The sequence below is a fragment of the Cygnus atratus genome, chromosome 5, assembly GCF_013377495.2.
Source record: "Cygnus atratus isolate AKBS03 ecotype Queensland, Australia chromosome 5, CAtr_DNAZoo_HiC_assembly, whole genome shotgun sequence".
NCBI lineage: Eukaryota > Metazoa > Chordata > Aves > Anseriformes > Anatidae > Cygnus > Cygnus atratus.
Window position 1 is genome coordinate 58,053,375 of NC_066366.1, and position 15,248 is coordinate 58,068,622.

Genomic DNA, 15,248 nt, shown 5'->3' on the forward strand with positions numbered 1-15,248 from the left:
GCTGGGCTTCAAAAGCCTTTTTTTATGGCTGGCAGAAAAAAGCAGCCTGACCCGCGGGGCTGCCAGCTCCTGCCAAGCCCCTGGCACATCAGCAGGGCCACAGGCGGCGTGCAGCTGGGGCCTCGGGCTCCCCTGGGGCTCCCCCAGCTTCCCTTTCTGCAGGACGGCTAAAAAATGGTATTTTATAACAGCCCACCTTTGTGTGTCCCACTTGCTTGCTTCAGTAGTCTTCTCATATTTGATTTAAGCCCCATAGCATCACCCAGGGAGGTCAGCTGGGTAGGGACAGAGCTGCAGGGAAGAAGTAAAAGCTGCAGAAAAGAACTAAAAGTGGCAGCTTTCAGACTCTTCAGGGGGACTTGGGCACCTCGCTAACTTAGCTGCGTGCCTCAAGTGCCTGAACTCATTCGTATTGGCAGTCAAATGGCCCTTGGTGCCTCTGCAAACCCCGCTGAGATCAACAAGACATAAACATATGGCAGGCATGTTTCAAGGAAAGGACAGTAAACAAAGCACTCGCTATTGAGGACAGCAGGAAATGGGTTTGTTCGCTTTTTGGCCATTAAAAGGGAGCTGTAACGACAGCGGTGACCACGGGCAGAAGTCAGGTTCAGGCAGGTACCTGCCGGCTGCCACAGGCACATACAGGTCCTAGGGTGCAGGTCCTAGGGGTGATCCTGATCTGCAAATAATGCCAACAGCTGAAACATATTGTGACCAACACCGTGGGGTGCAAGTCTTTGAAAACCTAGGAGTGTAAGTGACTTTTTTTCACCAGTTCACTCCTTTTTAGTGTATTGTGGCTCATCTTTGTGGTGCCAAGCATCTGTGTCATCAAACATCTGGGAGAGGCATTTTTTTTCATCATTTGCAATACAAGAAATGTATTTTCAGCATTTTTCTTCTGAAAGTGTTAAAGCGCTGTTATAATTAAAGCGGTAGAAGAAGCCTGAGACAGAAGCCTTGTCAACGCAGAGCTATGCTAACTGGAACCACCCCTCGCAAGCATCATTCGCTCTCAGTCTTGTGAATAGGAAATAATTTTAGAAGGCAGTTATATTTTCTAAGCAAGGACAGCAGCTGCTCCTGGATACAACAAGAAGTTTTAGCCCTGCGTGTAGAAGGCACTCGGATTACTTAACGTGAGGCAGGAGCATGCTCGAAAAATCTGCCTGACGTGCAGCTGGTCTTGAAAACTATTTTTTTTTCCATGAAAACAAGAAACTTTTGTCCCAGTATGCAGAATAATGATCCTGGTAATTCCTTTCGGACATCTGCCATTGGTTGGTCAATGCCCATGGGCATAGGCAAAGAAAAACCCAGGGTGATGCCACCTCTAGCTTAGGGCTTACCGCCCAATGCATGCTACACAGTTCCCAGGTGGGCACTCTGAAATATTTTTCCCCTGCCAGAGCCCACACGCAAATGTCGCCTTCTCCCTCTTCCACCCTGAATTTCTGGGAGGCTGGCAGGGAGCGGTGCCAGCTGCCCAAGTGATGGTGCTGGCGGGCAGGTGGCCTCTCCCGGCTCCTTGATTCCAGGCAGAATAATAATTAAAAAACAAAACAACAACAACAACAAAAAACAACACCCCAAACCATCAACTCTCTGGGGCAGCAATTCAAGGTCATCTTCTATTTCAGCCTTCCCGTGAAGGAGAAGCAGGCCTGGACCATTCACTACCAGTGGCCAAGGAGGGAGGTTTACCCCGGGCTTGTCACAGCCCCTCTGGGAATCTACCAGCAGCAGGTAGTGACACACCGCTGCACTCATCTTCAGCTTTGCTGCTAGATAAAAAGCAGACAGGCTTTTCTTTCCTGCTCCTGTCTTGGTATGCCAAAACAGAGTGCTCTACGTGGGCGTCCCAGCAGTCCAGCACTAGGAAAATCTATTCTGACTGGTAAGAAAAGGGGAGGATGGACCTGCCCTGAATTGCATGCCGGTGAGGTATTTACAGTTGGAGCTGTGTCAGGGCTGAATTCCCTGAAACGCAATCACAGCGCGTACTGGATTTGCATGTTTCATTAAGAAAAAGTAATGACACAACTTCAAAAGCAGCCTAATAGAGGAAATGCTCCCACTGAATATTCCAAACCAGACACCTCAGTCCTCAAAACCCAGGTGCAGCAAAGCTCAGCACCTTGCCTCCTGAATTTCACCTGAGATAAAACACCCTGGGGAAGCCGAGCAGCCGCCCCCCAGCCCGGCTGCCGGGGCTGCTGGTCCATGCCCCCCCAGCCCCGCAGCCTTCATCCCACCCAATTTGGATCGCAAAGTGTGCTTTCTTAACATCTTCTCCCCTCTTTTATATCCAGCATGTTTATCACTTCTCTCTTATGTGATAAAACAACCCCTGGTTTGGGGCGTTTTTTGCTGAAATCCACTTTTCAGCTAAATGTACTCTAAAAAATCCCAAAGTTTAGCAAAGAATTTCACTCTTCACAGCGTGCTGCAAAAAGAAAGAAACATGCAAGTGGTGGCTCCTGAAAATGCTAATCTATATTGTTCCTTAAATAACCGTATAAGCAATAACATCCTCTGATTAGTTAAACAAAAACACATTTAATGTAAAGATTTTTATCTGGCTGCAAATTAAAATATTTCATTACTTTAATACTACCCAACAAGAGCTAACAAGAACCATTTCTCTGGGAAATAAAACTGCAGATGTAAAATGATACTAAAGCAAATTGTTTAAATCAATCTGTTCTCTTGGAGCATTTCATTATTTTGAATTACAGAGGTTGAAGCCCTGTGTCTATAAGACAAGCAGCATTACGGCTTTGCTACCGCTAACACGTGAGTCCACCAGCAGTGTCCCACTTCCATCCATCACGCCCCAGCACAGAACAGAAAGGTTTCCATGTATTTCACAACTTTGCCCAATTTCTTCTATGCATGTGTGAAATCTCTCTCAGATTTTCATTTTATACATAAGCACACATGAAAATATCCATCATTTATTTTTCGGGGAAAGCATCTTAAATTCAAATGCTGGCTTCCTGCTTGCTGTAGATTTGGTCGATTGAAGTCTGTGTGGCAGCAGAAACCTCCAGCAGCTGGAGGTCTGGCCCTCAGCAGCCTGCGCATCTCAATGCTCTTCGGATGCCGCAGGGCAGGAAAGAAAATGCAATATTTGTTTGAGCCATCATTGTCAACCAGCCATTTTCGCAAGGAATGTTTCAGCAAATACACTTGTTTTCTGCTGGGCTCAGTGTTGACATAACAGAAAAGCTTTTTATCCCTCTGGAAGTGTTCCTGGGCACGAGTTACACTACTTAAACACTCTCTTCTTTGCTGCTAATAATTTAAAAAAAAAAAAAAAAAAAAACAGCTGTGGGAAATGAAAATACTTAAAGTGACATGGCAAAGCACGGAGAGGGGACTTGTTGAATAGAAAGCTGGATAGTCCCTGCCAAGAGAAGCACTGGAAACATCTGGGAAAAAAAGCAGCGGTGCAGACTGTGGGGTGAGCAGAACAAATTAATTCATTACGATGCTGCTACAAAGCAACACTTCTGTAACCAAGAGGTGCAGCAGAGCAACGAACTCCTGGATGAGAGGGCAGGTGGCCCAGGAGCAGTCTGAACTGGGCTATAGGAGACCAAGGTTACACACCATTCCCGTTTCTTGCAGCTGCCCATGAAGAAAACAGTCCTAAACCCAACCTGCCCGTCGGTGCTCTTGCGCAGCCAGGCAGTCACATGCTTCTCCAAAAATTTATTCTCCAAAAGAATAAAGTCCTTATGTTTTATTAATGTCCATTTCTCTAATCATAATGAAGGAGTAAAGAGTCTTAATTAAGTCATTAATGGCTGTTAGAAGTGTATATTTTGTTCTGCAAATAACACTATTAAAAATGTATTTTTTTTCCCAATTTTTTTATGTTGTATAAAGTGCCTGGAGTCCTTGCATGAAAGATGTTACCCAAAAAAATAAAAACAATTAGGGTGTGGGACCCACTTGATGGTAGCAGAAAGGTCTGGGACATGGCGGTTGCTGCTCTCCCCTCTGCCTCCCATCAGCACGGAGCCTCCAGCCGGGAGATCGCGGACCCGAGGCCTGCCAGCAGGAATCCTGAAGCCAGCAGCCTCGAGAGACAAAGCCCTTCGTGCTACATTGACAATAGCTGTCCTGAGCCATGCTCTGCAGGGCTGGGCTCTCCTCAGCCCGCAGATGCTCTGACGCACTGCTCCGGCAGAACAGATCACCCCGCAGTGAATTTGGCTGTCGGGCGGCAGGGCTGCTTGTCTTAGCCAGAAGAGATCTGTGATCCCTCCTAAACAGCTTACTGTAGTCCGTGGGCTCCCAGGAATCTGCGAGTGGAAGCGACTGACCAACAACCAAAAGGAAGCCTTATAAAAAAGAGCAAGCCTCAAAACATTTCAAGTCTGTTAACAACATTACGATCTCTTTCTGCTCACCGTACGGCCACCTGAAAAGGCTGGACACAACCAAGTGCCATCAGGTGGGGTCATCTCCTCACGTACAAATCTCTCCGCAGCTGCCCAGTCAATCACAAGGCCAGAAAACAAGAGGTACACTCAAATTTAATGAAGCAACTGCCTGTTATATGTACATCTTTTGCATTTCTTGATGAGAGTCCAGGCTTCCCCCTCCGCAGCATGTTATGGGGCTGCTGCTGCCCTTCGCCAGGCGCTGCCCCGTCCCGGGCCTAGCAGGGCCCCGCACAGCCTCCATCATGGGCATGGCTCCTGCGGGCACTGCGGCAGTTCCAGAGGTATGTGCCATCATCCTAAAACAGCCCCTTTCAAAGTTATGGCAAAATGCCTGAAAGGCATGGTATGAAGTACAAAGCCATTAATATTGTACACTCTAAATTATTGATAGCTTATTAAATAAATTCACAGAAAAAGATGACACTTTTTTTTAAACACCCTCTGATTTTTCCTGTTGTACTTGTGCAGAAACAAGTTGTGGCACTCACTGCTAGCAGTCCTCTAATAACGACGGAGACCCTTTATCAAAGTTTAAAACGTGGTTGCGCACCGGGTACCAGGAAGGTTGTCAGCCCTTGTGTTTTAACAGGAACCCAAATACTGCACCGGGAAAAGAAACCTCCGTGTTCCCTCTGTGGTCAATGAGCAATCGCCAGGGGAGGCTGCTATTTCTGTACAGGCTGAGAAACAGGCAGGAGAATTTTCTCAGCAGAACAGGCGAACGTTCACGCAGCCGTACGTAAATCACAACCACACAGCTGCACTCCAGAATTATCAAAAGGCCCCTTTCTTTCTGAGGGCTGGCAGTGAGGTGATGCATGCCCACACGCAACACGCGTGTGCACACACGCTGCAAGCAAGCCCTCTCGTAGCAGAGCAGCTTGTATTTTTGGACAGCACCTGGCCTCTTTGGGCATTTCATGGCAGTGTCCCCAGGCCCTGGTGTCTGGGTTTTCCCTGAGGACTTTGGTGGGGTTGCTCCGGTGTTTCACCACCATGGAGCCAGCAGGGAGCCCGGGGGAACAAGAGGGGCACGATGCCAGGTTCGCTGCAGTCAGGTCAGGAGGGATTTGCAGCCAGGAGAAGGGACAGACTGCTGCCCGCACACAGGGACGCTGCCAGCAGCCTGTCCAAATCTGCTCCTGACTTAGAGCGATTTCACCGCCTGCAGCGCATCACTGCTGCCGAGCTATTTCAACACCGAGGCAAGAGTTGCATGCAGCTCACTGCTATTTATATTACATGCCACATATCAGAAGTACGCTACATCCACGGACAGCTTCACCATGACAGACAAAGAAAGGCAAAGGCGAGGGGCTCCCTGCGGCAGGCATGCTCCAGACTGGCCACGGGCAATCCTGTGTACTGCTCCTGGCAGTGCAGGAGCAGTCCCCGGCAAACCAAGCGCTGGCATTTTCTTGGCATTCACACAGCCTGGGGTCAGCAAGGGGAGCTGACAGTGTGCTGTGCCATGCCTGGCCGTGCACAGGCTGCTTCTGGCAGGGGGTCAGGACGGACAAGAAGCGCTGCTCGCTGCAGCCACACGGTTTCATCTGACGTGACCGCAGGGGTGACCGCGGTTTCTAACCCCTGCGTGCAGAGTACCTGCGTGCAACGCTGAACACCAGCCCCGGCCTGCTCAGCATTGATATCTTCATTGCACATCGCAGTCCCGTCTCCCTCCTGTGATCCCACTGAGCCCCATGCACCCAACTGAACCCAGGGCAGGAAGGTGCTCGCTGCCCCTCAGACCTTTCCCTAAACGTACATACACCACTAACAGCGGGGAAATACAGAATGGATGGAGGCAGAAACGTAGCCTCAACACAAAGATGCCAATAAACGAAAACTCTGTAACGCCTTAATTTTCCTGCAGCTATGGGCAGTCGTGCTGCCTGAAGCCCCAGGCCCAGGGGACGCGCTGTGCAGAGCAGGGCCTGCCACATGTCCCAGGACCCGTTTTACACACACACACATACACACAACTTCACGGGCATGCAGAGCTAACTACACCATGGCCCCGGGAGCCCTCCTTGCTCTCCCCCTCAGGCCACAGCAGCTTGAAAACGCTCCCTCTACTCCTGTTTTGGAGGCGTCGCCACCATCACAGGAAACTGTTGTGTTTGTTCTGTTCCAGAGCCATCTCGTTGACCAGCTGCTCTATGGATGACTGGATGGCCGCCTTCACGAGGGAAGACGCTGTTTCTATGAGGAGCAACTCGTACTGATCCGAAGTCCTGTGCCCCTGGTCACCCAGGCCTTTCTCCTCTGCCAGAGCACTGCTGCCAGCCTCAGGGCCCTCTTTTTGACCAAAATCAAAGCTCCCACTTGATTTTTTATTCCCTTTTTGCTTATTGTGGTGCAAAACCAGGGTCGGCTCATAGTCCTGGTCAGAGTCGTTGTTGTCAGAGTCCACGGCTTCGGTGACGGTGATGACGATGCCGACACAGGTGCCCATGTTGACTTCGGGTTTCTCCTGGTGGCTGGAGCTGCTCTGCATGCTCGCTGCCTCATCTTTAAATGCTGACTGACTGAAATCCATTACGGTCTCTTCAGCTTTGCACTCCTCGGGAAGATTTGTGTTCCTCTCTGATTCATCCCCTTCAGGCAGCTCTTTGCAGATATTAGCTATTTCCTGCACCTCAGTGATTTCAGGGGTGCTGTTGGGCTGCTCTGTGGAAACCGGTGCTTCGGCAGGGACTTCCCTCTCTTCCATGTGCACTGCAGTTTGCTGCAGACTCCCCTCAGGCAGCTGTTCCTGGACGGGTTCATCAGCTGCCACTGAACTGGTGATTTCTGACTGAGTGGTGTGTTCTGCGTGTTCATCAACTGCCTCTGAACTGGTGATTTCTGACTGAGTGGTGTGCTCTGCGTGTTCATCAACTGCCTCTGAACTGGTGATTTGGGACTGAGTGGTGTGCTCTGCGTGTTCATCCACGTCAGGCCTGGACTCTGCCAAGGGCTCACTCTTTCTACCAGCATCAGCCCCTTCTTCTACCGTACCCTTGTCCTCCCGGTCCTCCTCCACAGGGAGTGGGCTGGAAGGCTCAGCTCTGCTTGGCTCCTCTGCCGGCGCCAGGTCCTCTGGCTCCTCAATGGCTTTATTCGAAATGCCCATCTCTTCGTTTGCCTGGACACTGCCCTCTGACTCCTCCACTACCTCAGAGGAGCTACGCTTTTTCTTGCCTCTTGAGAACCGTACGCAGGGCATCTTCACACCTGAGCTTGCCTTTTTCCTTGGGAAACCTTGTGTGCAGCCCTCCTCGGCATCTATCTCCAGCTGCACCTGGGAATCAGAGGGCACCTTCTTCCGTGAAGAGGATTTTTGCCTTCTTCGAGGTCTTGTGAGACTTTTAATAGCTGCCCAGGCTCCTCTGGAGGGTCGTGGTTGAGCAGAAACTTTTGCCTCCCCTTGGTCTGTGCCGATGCATTGGCTTTTCTCCTCCGAGGCTGCAGAAGCTCCTTCACATGCATCCTTCGAGGTCAGCCCCTTCTTACAGGACTTCTTCCGCTTCTTGAAGCAGAGCATGGAGGGTTTTTCTGCCTGTTCTTCTGACGGGGAGCACGTTGTCCCTGCGCTCTGGGTCTCCAGCTCTTTTGGGTTCTCCATTTGAATTTCCTTAGCTGCCTTTGCCATATTTGCACCTCTCTTTGTCTGTGCTGTATTATCGGTTTTCTTGGTTAATGCATCAGACATAAGAGCTGCAGAGATGCTCAAAGGGCTTTTTTTCCATACTGTTCTCAAAACAATGGTAGTTGTTTTTTAACGAGCTGATGTGGCAGTGTGCAGAGAGAAGTTCTGATAAAGCTATTGCATCCACTTTATAACTCCCATTTGTCTTCTTACTCACTTTATCGCCTCTCCAAGGAGTTCTGGGCAGACTTTAAGAACCAGCTTTCCTTTGCTTCGCTGGCCAGAGTCACTCTCACCTCCAGGATAACCCACTTCAAGTTGTGCGTGGTCTAACAATATGACCACGTAACAGACAGTCTGACACTGTTTTTTAATTCCCCCAAAGGATGACAAATCAAGCCAAGAGTTAACAATTTTTATTCACCCCACGGACCTGGGAAGAACTGGCGTTGGCTGAGCCACCTGCAATTCACACTGCACAAGGAACTTGCTTGAAGCAACAGTAAAACGGCGGCGGTGCTCTGCCCCCCAGTGACAAGGTCAGCTGCTACTTTGCCTCTGCTTTCTGCTTCAGTTCCCCACCGCAGGTTAGGTGAGCTTTGTCTCGAAGTGCAGCCGATGCTTCCATCTCTGATCTGTAACATAACAAACAAATGTAAAGAACCACAGGGCAAAAACGAAAGTATTGAAAAGTATTTTTTAGCATAATATTTTAGTCTGAGATGCAGACGAGGGATGGAAAAGCAGTTCTACCTCAGGATGCACCACAGCATTTTTTTCCACTAATGAGCATCAGTATGCACAGGCAAAATAAAGCCACTATTATGGCAACCTAGTGATGTTCCACCACAGAAAATACTATTTTGCGTGGCAGAAGCAGCTATATTTTTTAATTGCCCACATTATGGCAAATACATTACACACGCATGCATATATTTTCTTCTCCTACGGTTAGCTAAATCTTTCCCCCACAGCTCCATATGCACTCATAGTTCCAGCTAGGGAAATTACACTCTGAGACAGCAGATATTTTTATCTTTAATGCACCATATGACAATATGCAAAACACAGAATACAAGAAGAGGCTGGTGGAATACAAAAGAGAAATCACATGGCTAGAAGGAAGCATATTTATACTACGTGCATGCCTTCCATGGCAACCTCAATTAACACTGCATGTGTTCATCAAAAGAAAAATGTATGTAACCCTTAAAAAAAAAAAAAAAGCCTCAAACCGCCATCAGAACGCTTTTGGAGGTAAAAACGCATATTACAGCGAGCAGCCCAACTTCTCGGTGGCTGTCTCGACTACTTGGGGAAATTGTTGAAGAGCGTTTCGCGCCCCGCCGCGGGTAGCGGAACAATTCCCGCGGTCGCTCCTGGCGGCGCCGTCCGGGCGCTGAGGCCGCGGCTGCCGGAGCGATGCCGGGGCCGGGGCCCCGCCGCCGACCCCACCGCGGGTTCCGGGCTCCCGCCGGGGCTTTCCCCACCGCGCCGCTTTTCCTTTCCCCGGCTCGTTCCGAAGCGGAAAAGGCATCCAGCGGCCAGAAGCACGTGTGAAGGACAGCAGCCCGGTGCTCCCGGCACAGCCCGGCTCATCCCGGGAAGTTTTTTTTTTTGTTGTCGGTTTTTTTTTTTTTTTTTTTTTTTTTGCGGGTGGGGGATTTTCAGCAGGGACCAGGAAACGCCGTGCACCGCCGCATCCCCGCCAGCCCCCCTGTCCCTAAACCCCTCTGAGGGGACGTGAGGATGCTCCTCGGGGCTGCAGCGGCCCCCAGCGGGGGGGTCCCCCCCCGGGACCCCCGCTCCCCGTCCCCGTTGCGGTGCTCGCCCCCCGTCCGCCCTCACGCCCCTCACCTGCTGCGCGGCCCGGCCGCGGCTCCTGCGCGGCTCCTGCGCGGCTGCGCTGCCGCCGCCTCCCGCTGCAGCCGCGCCCCCCGGACCGGCGGGGAGGGCGCTGCCGGCAGCCCCCCCGCCCCCCGGCCCCCGCCCCAGCGGCCGCCGGCAGCCCCGACCTGCCCTCGGTACCGGGGGTGCTCGGGGGGAGCCCCCTCGCAGCCTCCCCGGGAGCGTGGGGATGGGGAAAAGGGGGCAGCATCCCTCCTCACACCGGGCAGCGCCCGGATCTCCTGGCACGCAGCGTCCCTGGCTCTTATGGGAAGCATGCCCTCGTCTTACGGGGAGACATCCCTCCCTTCTGGCGAGGCAGCATCCTGACGCTTGCAGGGCAGCAGCCCTCACCCTCTCCCCGAGCATCCCTTCTTCCCCTCCCAGGTCGCGCACAGCAGCAGCAGATGAACAAACCGCAAACTACACCCGAGGCCAAGGTCCTCCCAGCGCCTGAGCTGCGCTTTCCAGCTCGGAGCCCAAGAGCAGCAAAAGGCTCGGTGGGACCAGAGCATGCCCAGGAAGAAGGGGCTGCTGGCGTTTGCAGAGCAGGTACGTCCTGACAACATAGGAAGGAAAGGACTCTTGCTCCTGGCAGCTGTTTTTGTCCCACCTGAAACCTTTGCTAGCATCAAGCCCTTGCTGTTAGGGTCACTGCACATTTAGGGCTGGCGGTAAGGGCGGCGAGGTCTAGATTTAGGCCAATCCTTGCCCCAAAATGACAGATAAGTACCTCTTTCACATTGGCCTTTTTTTCTTCACAGCTACTGAGATCTGACTTTAAAAAATTGCATCTCCAGCTGTTATGATTGATGGGAGGGCCTCTGGAAAAAGGACTACCCAGTGCAGTGGAAGAACTACATGAAACCGTAGTTTGAGATGCTTGAATGTCCCCATTCATCTCAACGGGGAGCTAACTGACGCCCACAAATGTTTCAAGGATGTTAACTGCTTCACAGCATGCTTGCACATAAGAAACCAGGCGAGGCAGCATACTTGGAACCTGCAAGTGGCTTCCAGTGTAGGCTAGCCTTAGAAAAATACACGTGGCCTCCCCCTTCTCTAGTGTGCTCATAGAAAAAAACGTAGAAGGGGTTCTTCTGGCTGAAATTTCAGCCAGTAGGACAGAAGTGTGTATCACGTAACCACGAGGAATTGCCATTTTAAAAGCTCCCCTGCGAGATGTGTTTGCTTGCGTTCACTCAGGATAATAATCTTCATTTGGAAACGGCTCCTCTCCACGGGGTGCGCAGTGGGTTCTAATTACAATACACTTCTGCGTTAAAGCTGAGCAAGGCCCCTCAGCGCGAGGATATTCCCCCTGGTTCCAGGCGGAGGCAGGCAGCAGTTATGAGGATTGCTAATGTGCGTGTGCTACCTCCGGGGTGGCGCGAAGGAGGCAGGTTCTAATCAATCCCCTTCGAAACCACCTCGCACAGAATTCAATTATTCCTGTCGTTTCAGGGAAAGATGGTAGCACTGAAGGGTATGAGACAAGGGAAATAGGTAACAGGTTCAGCAGCAAAGGCAGAGGATCTGCTCAGTAAGCTTTCATACTTGAAAGAACCTAGCCCCTCTGTAGGCTATGATGGTCTTTCTGGGTGCACACCAAAGCACCAGTGATGTGCAGCAAGCCAGCCAAGTAACACCTCCTCCTTTCGTCCTTATTGCTAGTCAAAAAATCTGAATTGTTTCTTACATGAAGTGATGCAAGACTCATTACAGCACAGCTAGGGGAATGGACAGCCATAACACCAGCTAAGGGTTCTGGGCCCACAAATAGCCTACAGAAAACAAATTTGTACGTAATTAGTTTTTTCTCTAGGCAACAGGAAGAGAAGACAACCTTTCAATATTCAGTTAAAAGAGATTTAAGTATTCTTTGTGTCCAATTTGATAGGGCAAGAACCAACTGCCATACTTAGTCGCAAAGGAAAAAAAGTTAAAAACTATTTATGAAACAGTCCTGCAAGATGTAGGGTAGGGACAGTGGGGAATACACTTCCTACTAGGCTTAAAGTGCAGGTTAGAAAAGCATCTGCCACTCGCCTCTAGAGATGCTGAGGGCTGTTTTCCATTATTTGCTGCTGGCCCTTACACTTTGTCACCACCTGTCCCCCCATGCGTAGCAAACCCTCCAACAGTTCTGTGCCTGAGCCGCTGCTTTGCCTCCCTGCAGGATGCAGACTAGCAACCTCTTGAACCGTCTCTCTCAAGCACATGTCTATGATCTCATGCTGAACTAAAAGGAGGCTAATCTTAGCATAAATTTGCACTTATCCCATCTTTCATAAGCATCAAATGAAGGTGGAACAGAGCACTTGCAGGAAAGCAGTGCAACAGGGAAGCCTCTGCAAGATGAGAGAAGGAAGATGAAACGTAGGAACTGACAGCAGTCTTGGCAGCATCACCTGCGGCAATCTGCTGCAAAGGAAGGCTTCGCCAAGGTGCTGCAGGTGAAGAGGCACTTTCAGCCAGGCAGTTGGACTGGTGCAATAACTGGGGAATGTCCCTTCTGACCCCAGGGCCTTTATGCACTCTAGAAAACCTGACTGCCAGTAACTTCTCAGCTGAACACCATCAAAAAGGAAATTTTAGGGGGCTGTGAATGTCTCTCAAATGCTCTTACGACAGTTTAAATTACTCTGTCTCTGCTTCTGTGACAACCAGGTAATTTTTATATAATTATTCTCCCCTCTTGAATAACTTGCTCTCTCTATTTATAGCGTCTGTGTACTACAGATGCACCCTTACATTGGTGCACACCTACACCACTAATCTCTCAGTTCTCACCAAAATCCAAACGCTTTTAGATTCACTCCTGATCAAAGTAGATGGACCTGGCAAGTCTATAAAGAAAGGGGAAGCCAAAAATATTTAGCTGCAAGCAGGGCAGTCAATAAAACTAGCATCTTAATTCAGATCTTTTGCAGTCAACTGTGAGTAACTCAAATCCACTGAATAATTCAGGTAGTTTATTTCCTATAGATGACACACACCATATAGGAAAAGAAACAAAAATAAACACAGAAAAATAAACACACAGTGCTGCATTGCAGGCAACTTATTGCTGCAATAATCACTTATAATTGTCAATACTGGGACTGCCGCGGTATGCAGTTAATCACAGAAATAAATTCTCCTCATTAATCTCAGCGTGTACATTAAAACCCAAGAAGCACTGGAAGTATTTACCAATTTATTTGTATTAGTTAAAAATCTGGCAGCAACTATATTTTTGTTACAAAATGATTTTTGGCCTGCTGACAAAGCCCACTACAAATGACTTGATCACTACTCACATTGTCTTTGTTCACCAAAAAGGTACCTTAGGAATCAAGGCTTGTCGATGGTGTAACCATACTTCCTGTGGAGCATAAAACGGTTCAAAAGACACATTTGGTCAAAGCCACAGACATGGCCTAGAGATCCAGTCTCTACAAATCTGATATCCAGGGATTCAATTTCCAGTAAAAATACAATCTGGTAGTCATAGCTGGGCTTTCTTAAAGAGGAATTTGATATAGCTCAGGTGTTTGCAGAAATAATTCACAGCAGAAGCCAGGGTGAGCACTTCTGGAGAGAGTTGACATGCAGAAGTATTCTTCCTTGTTCCCTCTTTTAAATGAAATTGGTGCAATTTCATAACATGGCCAATTCTCCCACAGTGCGAGACAGGGATATAGAATTCAGTACAGCAAGTAGGAATATTACAGTGCACAAGACTTCCAAAGATAACACATTCCACAAAAACCCTACCGCTAAGGCAACTAAGTCGCAAGACTGTTCCAAAAAGCACCAGAGCTTTAGGATTTTTAATTATTAAAATCATCTTACTGAATCAAGAGGTCACTAAACCCAAGTTTCTGTATTCTGCTTCAGCTACAATTATGAAGCAGGAAGATTGTACAGGAAGTATATTTTATATACTTAGTTTCAGCTAGCTTGGAACACAGTAGTTTAAAAATTATTATGGATTAAAATAAGTGTTTGATCCTTCAGCACTCCTCCTTCCAGTCACTTCTTGCACTGTAAGCTCAGTCATATCTTGTTTTGACTTAAAGATCAGGGCATAGTTCCGTTTACATGACTCATCAGGTGTTCTTCTGGGAGCTAAAAAGAAAAATAAATTTAATTACTATTATATAGTCTGCAGGCAACTTTCAGGCTGAATTATAATCACATGTCATTTGGAAACATATGGCATAATATGAGATTGGCTTAACTCCTTTATCTCAAGTCGAGAAATAAAGCACAAACACTGAAAGCCTTCTAACCTGAAGGTGGCACCTACCTTTGGTTAACAATTCCTTTCAAAAGAGACCATTTACTTCTCCTGACAATGGGTCCAAGTCTATATCATAAAAACAGGGTCTTGTAGGAAGTCCTGGCATAGTGCTCATCTGGACAACAAAAGATAAACGGTTAAAACAGAACCAGCGTAGCTTTGCACAGATCTAATACTTAATCTCTACTGAGAACTGTGTTGGCAACAGCTCCTCGCACACCTACTTACTAGCTGGGTGATACTCATATACCATTTTGAAGCATACTGCAAGAACCAGGAACTGGCTTAGTAGATAGATGTGGTATACAGTTCAACCTCTGCCAGGGATTGTGTCCAGGATTTGGCAAAACCATTTAAGCACCCAGCTGACCAACCGTTACATGAGTGTTCATGGACTTTGCTGCGAGGAGACAATAATTGCTTGTGGCAGCTTGCTGGTTATTGAAATGATGATGCATGTTTTAATAAACTTTGCAGACTGTAAAGCCTCAACTGATTAAAACTCTAAGATTCTAGAACTTTAACTGTAAAATAATTAGGGATAATTATTGTTGAGACAAGAGCTTTAATTTTTTTTTTTTTTTTAAACTGCAATAAAGCTTAAGGAGAAATGGACAGGTCAGCTTTCCTGATTGGAACATTTCTGAGGTATGCAAGTCAGAGTGGTTGTGCAGTGGCAGAACCGAAGCTAGCAGAACAGCTGCCTGCACTACGCCTGCCTCAGGGCAGTCCTTTCAAGTTGTCCCACTGTTGAATACCCACTTTCAGAGCTGCAAAATGCGAAGCCAGTAGGGACCTCGCTTGGCCTGATTACTAATGCAGATGACAATTTTGCCTTCCCTAACTCAGTGTTTAGCCCAGCAGCGCATGCAGTGCTAGCATGGGCGTCCTACAAAGGTGGACGATTCGTGACCATGCTTGACAGTTTGTGCCAGTGGTCATTTATCCCATAAATAAAAATTCAATGTCTCACTTTCCA

At 48.7% G+C, this 15,248-nt stretch overlaps 2 protein-coding genes across 4 annotated transcripts in view; both read right to left on the minus strand.

Moving 5' to 3' along the window:
• Positions 1 to 5,181: 5,181 nt before the first annotated feature.
• Positions 5,182 to 10,429, minus strand: AKAP5 (A-kinase anchoring protein 5). Of its 2 annotated transcripts, none has more exons than XM_050710960.1 (2): positions 10,336 to 10,429; positions 5,182 to 8,729 (listed from the first exon to the last, which is right to left on the minus strand). In XM_050710960.1, the coding sequence occupies exon 2, from the start codon at positions 8,155 to 8,157 to the stop codon at positions 6,565 to 6,567; it is 1,593 nt and encodes a 530-aa protein (XP_050566917.1). In that variant the 5' UTR covers positions 8,158 to 8,729; positions 10,336 to 10,429; the 3' UTR covers positions 5,182 to 6,564. The 2 variants fall into 2 exon arrangements, with proteins under 2 accessions (XP_050566917.1, XP_035407307.1); XM_035551414.2 differs by lacking the exon at positions 10,336 to 10,429 and adding an exon at positions 9,952 to 10,044.
• A 2,731-nt stretch (positions 10,430 to 13,160) lies between these two features.
• MTHFD1 (methylenetetrahydrofolate dehydrogenase, cyclohydrolase and formyltetrahydrofolate synthetase 1) overlaps positions 13,161 to 15,248 on the minus strand; it is a 40,769-nt gene continuing 38,681 nt past the window's right edge. For both annotated transcript variants that reach the window (XM_035551142.2, XM_050711271.1), the window contains exons 27-28: positions 14,276 to 14,384; positions 13,161 to 14,094 (exon numbers count right to left, since the gene is read on the minus strand). In XM_035551142.2, the coding sequence (XP_035407035.1) occupies positions 14,295 to 14,384 (90 nt within the window). In that variant the 3' untranslated portion in view covers positions 13,161 to 14,094; positions 14,276 to 14,294. The remainder of the gene's footprint in view (positions 14,095 to 14,275; positions 14,385 to 15,248) is intronic.